The sequence below is a fragment of the Pantherophis guttatus genome, chromosome 2, assembly GCF_059756535.1.
Source record: "Pantherophis guttatus breed Tessera chromosome 2, ASM5975653v1, whole genome shotgun sequence".
Taxonomy (NCBI): domain Eukaryota; kingdom Metazoa; phylum Chordata; class Lepidosauria; order Squamata; family Colubridae; genus Pantherophis; species Pantherophis guttatus.
The window spans coordinates 78,982,182-78,989,860 of record NC_142064.1 but is presented as its reverse complement, the minus strand read 5'-3'; the positions used below and the strand labels follow the sequence as shown (position 1 = coordinate 78,989,860).

The following is a 7,679-nucleotide window of genomic DNA, read 5'->3' as shown; positions in this document are numbered from 1 at the left end:
TATTTAAAAACACTCATTCTGTGACATGCAAATACAAATATTTGCAACTCCCCTAAATCATAATTTTGGATGAAAATGTGGGAACTCTGTCCAGAAATCAGGAAATACATCTTGGGTTTACCGGGTTAATGACCCTGACAAAAGCTTTTTGCCAAGAAAGATTTAAAAAGACAAAAGTTCCTTATAAAACGTGTTTAACTGTTCATTGATTTTGGTAACACAAGCAAGTTTTTGGAATGTGGTAACAGGATTGCTGTGGGAAAAATAGGCAGAAAGATTAAGGATGTACATTCCCTTGAGTTGACTGAAAATAAAAACTGGCTAATAAATATAAAGGGCAAGAACCATAGCAAGAGTTTTCTGACATGTCCCAGAAATATTGTTCTGGTTTCAGCAAATTTTCTAGCCATGAGCCCAAGTCTAGATTTATTTTGACTAGTAACCAAGAAAAATGTAGGTCCTAATACGCTATATCTTATCTTTGGACATATTGGAATCCTAAAGTTATATCTTTTTAGCTATCACAGATACCTGAAATGAGAAACAAAATCAACTGGCAAAAAAAATTATATTGTGTTCTTATGGTTGCTATCTGATTGACCTCTGAGGCCGAATTCGCTATATAATTGTATTAAGTTTGCAGGTTCTTATCTAGTATTTCAGTAGTGTCTATAATGCGTCCCCTTCCACTTTTAATTATTTGCCCACAGTTGGGGTAAAAGTATCAATTCCCAAACCTAAATGGAGCACCTCTATACTTGGATATGAATTACTATTCAATTCTGGGAGCAAATACTCTGTTTTGGCAGTATTATTGCTTGCAAAGCCAAATCTACCTGGTGACTTCATAAAGGATCTCCAGGTGACTACTAAACAAGTTGTTATGTGTCCCCTGCACCTTTTACAGGCCAGGTGAGGACTCCATTAGTTTTCAGCAGTAGCTGGTTTTAAGGTAGAAGAGAATTTGCGCTGCTCGATTAGCTGGGATGAGCTCACAACAGTCTTCTACCGTTCCTTACAGCAGTGGAATCCGCAAAAGCTAGCTAACCGGTTTCACCAGGACTGCAACCATCCCGTCTTTCCAAAATGACTCCGCAACAATCTCAAACCTCTGGCAAATGTATCTGTGAGATCTGTGACTGTGGGTATGTAATGCGTGTTGATTTTCAAGGTTATATTTTAGAGCATGGGTGTCAAACTCACACTGTCATGTTGCCGTCACGTGACATGTTTTTTCCCTTCACGGAGTTGGCGTGGCCTGCGCATGATGCATCTGACCCTCTGGCCTCCAATTTGACACCCCTGTTTTAGAGGTTCCGTTACATGACATCCCTGCTAAGTTAAATGGCTTCCATAGTGGTGTTGACATGAAGACAGCCAGTGTTTCTTCATATTTTCTATTTTAGTGACTAATAGGCACAAATGGCCAGTTACTGAAATTAATCCCATATCATTGTTCTGTAATGTTACTCAAGCACATCCTAGAATATTCTTATTTTTGAGCAATATATGAGCAGAAGTGTATTTTATCTTGGGTTATTAGCAATGAGCTACTCAATAACTTAGGCTAAACTTTGGTATAAGTATGTAAGGTGGGGGGAGGAGATTTAACCATAAAAGTTAGACCCCCCCAATCCTGAGATTTAGATTTGTGATTCTCCAATACCCAGAGCTGAGCTAAGAAAAGATGGGAAACAGGAAAGTAGTTTCAAAGTAAATGGAGACTGGTAGTATTTTAAGAGCTTTCCTGATGGTAGAAATTGTATAATAAATATTACTGGGAATGTTCAAGGCAACTGTTTATTAGAAGTAGTTCTGGCCATCAGCAAATCTGCATTGTAATACAGTTAGATTTTCTTTTGTTGCTATTGTCTCAATGTTAGTCTCTCACAAAGCAAGTGGTACGTGTATGTAGTGCATTGTGTTTCATGAGTGGAGTTGAAGCCAATTCATCTTAAAGTTTCCAAATTTGGAAAGCACCGATCTAGTGTTTAGGATAGAAGATTTTGCTGCTTTGCAGATTGTGATTGCTTGTGGGTGCTTGTAGGACTTAACATTAGAACAGCTCCCATCCTGGCACTATAACAGTTGGTTACTGTAATACATGAAGTTTTAGTCCAACACATCCAGAGAGCCTCAGATTGTGGAAAGCTGCCTTAAATCAGTTGTACGTGTGTGTGTGTGTGAGAGAGAGAGAGCACAATATAACTGAAGTCTGAGAAACTCAGTTATTTTAGTTCTCATGAGCGCAAACCCAAATGCCAATACGCAATGCTGTAGTTAATTGTTTTTTACTTGGCTTTAGCATTACTGTTAATGACTCTTGTAATATGCCCTGGCCTTAGTTTTATCCTTAGTCACGCCTCCTTGGGGCTTAAATTTCAGGCCTTGGAAATAGCCCAGGTATCCTGGGAGGTGAATAACTGTCAGCATTAAATGGCACTTTTCTTGAGCCTCTGAGTAGAGATCCTCTCATCTGCAAGAGGCAGCTTAGCTGGGAAGTTTCTGTCTGGAGCAATGTGTGTGGCCTGTCGCTGGATTTGGCAGTGAAGAGAACTGTTAGTACATCTGTGTCTTTTTATTTGGGGCATAGGAACACTTCTTCCTAGCCTTTCACATCTGTTGCTGTTTTTCCATGGGACTGACAGTGGTTTTCAGATGTATTTATAAAAGGAGTCACAGTGGTGCTGAATTTGCTCCGCCTTTGTCTTAATCTTCCACTTACGGAGATGGCTGCAGGGCTGCCTCCTCCAAGTGTCTACATTTCAGTGGTTAGCACCAGGGACGCCGTGCCGGGATGTCTGAGAAACTGGCTTTTTCAGCACAGCATGCAGCAAAATAATATTATTCTACAATTATTTGTGTTTGTGGTGTGGCATTTTGTTTGCCTAACATAATTCAAGACAATACTTTCTTTCCCACTTCTAAACCGTACTGAGCGTTGACAGCATTCTGTGCCATGCAATTAGAAAAAGCAGTCTGGAGGACGATGAGTCTACGAACCAGGACAGGAGCATAATATAGATCTAAAAGAGGGAAATCATTTATTGCTGAAAGCCTGAAAGAAGCAGAGTGCTAAAAGTAGAGTCCATGCTGCATATGCTATCCATTATTCTACATTAGGGATAAAGCTCCTTCTTTACAACCCTGTAATCGTTTAATTTGGGGCGACTGGATGGAGCTGAGCGTTTACTGACTGGCTGCCCTTCCCGACACCTATGTGGAGTTTGCAGCAGATTTCCACCCTAGGAGAGAGACATCTGCTGCTACCTAGGATTGAACCCTCAACCTTCTGGGTGGGAGGTGAGAGTTTTCACCACTAGGCTACCACTCCGCTTTTCTACATTAGGGATACACAGACAGAACTTCCCACAAGTTTTAGGAGTGGCTCATGGAACCCTCCTAAAGTTGATGCCAGATTTTAATTTCATCTGTGCCAGCAGTGGGATACGTACAAAGTAGTAGTAATATGGAGTAACATGAATTTTTAAGTTCCTTATATTCAATTCTACCTTTGTTTCTTGACCTTGTAAGTTTGGCTTAGAAAGGGTGTTTATTCCTGTTCTTTAAATTTGGCTAGAAGTTCAGGCAGGAGGAAATGAAATGCTGTGATATTAGGCATGATAATGGCTGCAATTGGTCTTTGATCAGAGAATATAGATAATACCCTGTTTCCCCGAAAATAAGACATCCCCTGATAATAAACCCAATTGGGCTTTTGAGCGCATGCGCTAAAATACCCCTCCCCTGGAAAATAAGCCCTCCCCGAAAATATTTAACCGCATGCACAGTCCCTGTCATTTCCTCTGGTTAGGGAGACAGTGCTGGAAATCAGGTAAGACTGCAAGAGGGGCCCCGTCTTGTTCCATGTGCCCCGAAATAATAAGACCTCCCCGAAAATAAGGCCAAGCACTTATTTTGGGGCTCAAGGTTGACTCAGCCTTCCATCCTTTCAAAGGTAGGTGAAATGAGGACCCAGATTGTGGGGGCAATAAGATGACTTTGTATAAATATACAAAGGTATGAAGGCTATTGCTTAACGCATTGTAAGCCGCCTTGAGTCTCCGGAGAAGGGCGGCATATAAATTAAAGCAAAAATAAAAAATAAAAATAAAAAAAAATGTAAGACAGGGTCTTATTTTTGGGGAAACAGGGGTAGTTATCTGGATAAACAGAATGTGCCTAAATGATCAAGTGAGTTTTCACAATAGCTAAAGTTGGGTTGTATAGCTTTCACCCTCTATGTCTGGCTTTTAAAACATGCATTGCTACCAAAAGGTGCCAATCAATAATGATGGCTTTTTCTTTTGGGTTCTTTTGCTTCATTACATTTTTTCCCCCAAATTGACAGATTCCAAGATACCCCTCTTTTTCCCACCTCCCTCCCTGTCTCTCATACACCCACACGCACACTTTAGTGCTATGACAAGAAAATTAAAAACAACACAAAATATTCAAAATGATTTAAGCTGTCTCTTGATCATTATAGAGATTCCCTTTTTAAGGAAATTCAGCTGTGTTAAATCCATCCAAGAGACTGTACTTTCAAGATGTTTTTACTTTTCCAATCCAAAGTACCAAGTATATTGATACTCAAACAAATGCTATAATGGCTTCCTTTTTTTGTGGGTTATTAAACAGCAAAACAACAACATAGTTTGGTTTGTAGCTGAAAGTTTTCAAGGTGATTGGTGAGTGAGTGAGCCTTAAATTATTCTGCATTATTAACTTGGTGTGTCATCAGGCCAAGGAGGCTTTTAATGGTGATATATGTTTAGCATTAGGACTGTTTCTCACAAAACTTACTTTTGTAGTTAATTGGTCACCCCGTGTCCCAATGATTTACATTTTGGCTAATATGTTTGCTAAACATCTGATTTGTTCCAACTCTCTTTAGAAATGTCTTCAGTAGTTTATTGCTGGAACATAGCTTGTCTTTAGATAGTTTTCTATCTGCAGCTGTAGACTCTCTTTGCATTTACAGGTCTGAAACAAAGGTCTTCACACTGCTTGATCTGTTTACATGGAAGTAGCACACATGGTCAACCCAATTATTTTGCTACCTTCGGTGACAAACAATACGATGCCCATTGCTATTGGCATGGATGGTGTCGCTACATTCCTGAAGCAGTTGGCTAACCTAGAGTCATAGGACTTCCAGAAGTTAGCTACAACCTCCTAGAACAGTGATAGAACAGTCCTAGAACTTGTCACTTGAAGCAATAGTTCCACTTTTTCTAGTGTGTGGATTTTCTAATTCTGAATTGCCAAGTATCAAAGGAACTTCCTGTGAGTGGAGCATGTTTTTTAATCAATGCAGCTAAATTGGTATCTGGATTATCCTATAGCTCTAAATGTCAAAAGTGTGCAACGTGCTGAAAGCACCTTCAAGAGCAGTTCTCCAAGAGTGCAGAACATAAAAAATGTAAAGTAGGCGAGAGATAAATTTTAATAATTTAACAAGCAAACATTAGCACACCCATGCTTCACATATTAATTAATTTGCAGGCTTAAAATAAAAAGGATATAAGCAAAAAGTGTGTGTCATCTTACATGCATACTTTCCCATATGCAGTGAGGGAATATATTACTGGTAGACAACGTGCATACCAACTTGGGCTTTCTATTTCTTTTATCTTTCTAGAGGCTCATGTGCCAAATATCCCAATAAACTAGCTGATGTTGTCCGGTGTAAAAATAAAAATCTACTGCACAATTATTTGCGAGGTTGATCACTGCAGTATTTAACATAAGAGGAACTTTACATCTATCAGCAAATTGCTATTTAGTCTGTGCTGGGGAGCCTTGCTAAGAATATTCATCAAGTCTGCCTAGAGGGGCTAGAGAGCTTGTATGTCAACAGGGAACTCTATCTTCTTATGGCTTTGGGCCTCCTGAAGAATAGGGGAGCGTGCATTGCTGGATTACTTTGGGGTGTGACTGAAAGATTTAACAGCGTGGGAACTGACTGCCCATCTCAATGCTTTTTGTAAAAAAAGAAAGCATGCAATGCTCTTTCACTTCATGCTTATGCAAAGATACATCAACAAAAAATGTGCAAAATGTTTGTAAGGACGGGTTGCATTTTAAGAGGCTATTCAAGGCCTGTGGCCTGCACCTGAATATACAAATTCAGGAAGCAATTGCTGTAATTCTTACATCAAAAGTAGCGATTCCCCCACGGCCACAATGCACGACAATGTCTGAAGGTTAGTTTTGAATGTGTTGGTAAGACATGGCATGTTTTTGCAATCGGATATGAGAATGAATGTAGTGTTGCTGTTATGTACAGAACCTCAGCGGTTGATTCCTGAGTTCAGATCCCATGAATTCATTTGGTGATTTGAGTAACTTATTTGACAGATTTGAGAAATCTGAAAAAGATGTTCTTGTCCCTCAAAGGGAAAGGTAAAATATAAAAGTACTGTACTTTTCGGAGTATAAGACTCACCTTTTTCCCCCTAAAAGGGGGTGAAAATTTAGGTGCGTCATATATACCAAATGTAGCTCCGCCCACCCACTGGCCCCCATCCTTTGGCCTCTGCCTTGCAGCAGTTACTCCTTGCAAGCAAACAGCAAGAAAAAACAGCTCCTTTCAGCTTCAGCACAGCCTGAAGCAATTAACCAATTAGCACAAGTTGATTGGATCGGCCTCCCGACTCTCAGCTGATTCGCTCTCAGCTGTTTTGCGCAGGGCTCTGCTGCTTGCTGCAAAGAGGTAAATTGCTGGAGCACATTTTTTTTTACCTTGGGCTAAACAAGCTATGCTGAAAACGAAAGTAAAGCAGGCTGTTTGCTGTTTGCTGCAAAGAGGCAAAATTGCTCAGAGGCAGAGGGAAATTTCTTTTTCTTCTTTTCCTCACCAAAAAAGGTAGGTGCATCTTATACTCTGGTGCATTTTATACTCTGAAAAATACAGTAATAAATATCAAGATGCAATTATTATATGTTTTGATTGGGTCTCAGGCCACGTTTATTCATGGAAGATCTATATGAGGTTTACTAGCCGCAGTTCTATTTCTTATTTATTTCTAAGAGAGGCTCCAACTTTCTTTTGCTAACTTGGACAACAGTACTCATAATTTCCAACCATTCATGTCTGAAAATCACAAGAGATGTAGCCCAAATATCTGGAGAGCACTGAATTGCCTCTGGTTCTTAGGCACTGATACATCTCTTGGGCATGGGGACAAACAGTTTTATTGAAGTCAATTGAATTAGAAATTTGCAGATTACCCCCATAACAGATAAAGGATGACCTATGCACAGATTTCAGCAGGTGGACAGCTCTTCTGCAAATTGGGTATGAGTTGAATTTGGTGATGGGAATACTAGCTTTTATTCAGAGAAATGCAGCTTTATTATCAAGTTCAGAAAAAAGTGACATCATGCCATGTTCTTCCTCTTCTGAGTTTGTGCTTAAAGCTAACTATCCAGAATAATACAATTGTGGGGTCCTTGGTGTGCTCTCTGAGCTTGGTGGTTTTCTTGCAGACATCTCATCACCAAACTAGGTAACATCATCAGGTGCCAATAGTGTTACCAATGTTACCTAATGAAATGTGCAAGAAAACAATCAAGCTCAGAGAGCACCAAGGAGCCCACAGTTCAACCCTGAGCTATAAATATTCCTTTCTATTAGAATGATACATTTTCTGATGCAAGTAGCCTGCCTATCA

At 39.8% G+C, this 7,679-nt stretch overlaps 1 protein-coding gene across 1 annotated transcript in view; it reads left to right on the top strand.

Moving 5' to 3' along the window:
* Positions 1-873: 873 nt before the first annotated feature.
* SAXO1 (stabilizer of axonemal microtubules 1) overlaps positions 874-7,679 on the top strand; it is a 38,913-nt gene continuing 32,107 nt past the window's right edge. The window contains exon 1 of the mRNA XM_034410499.3: positions 874-1,145. Within this exon, the coding sequence (XP_034266390.1) occupies positions 1,087-1,145 (59 nt within the window). The 5' untranslated portion in view covers positions 874-1,086. The remainder of the gene's footprint in view (positions 1,146-7,679) is intronic.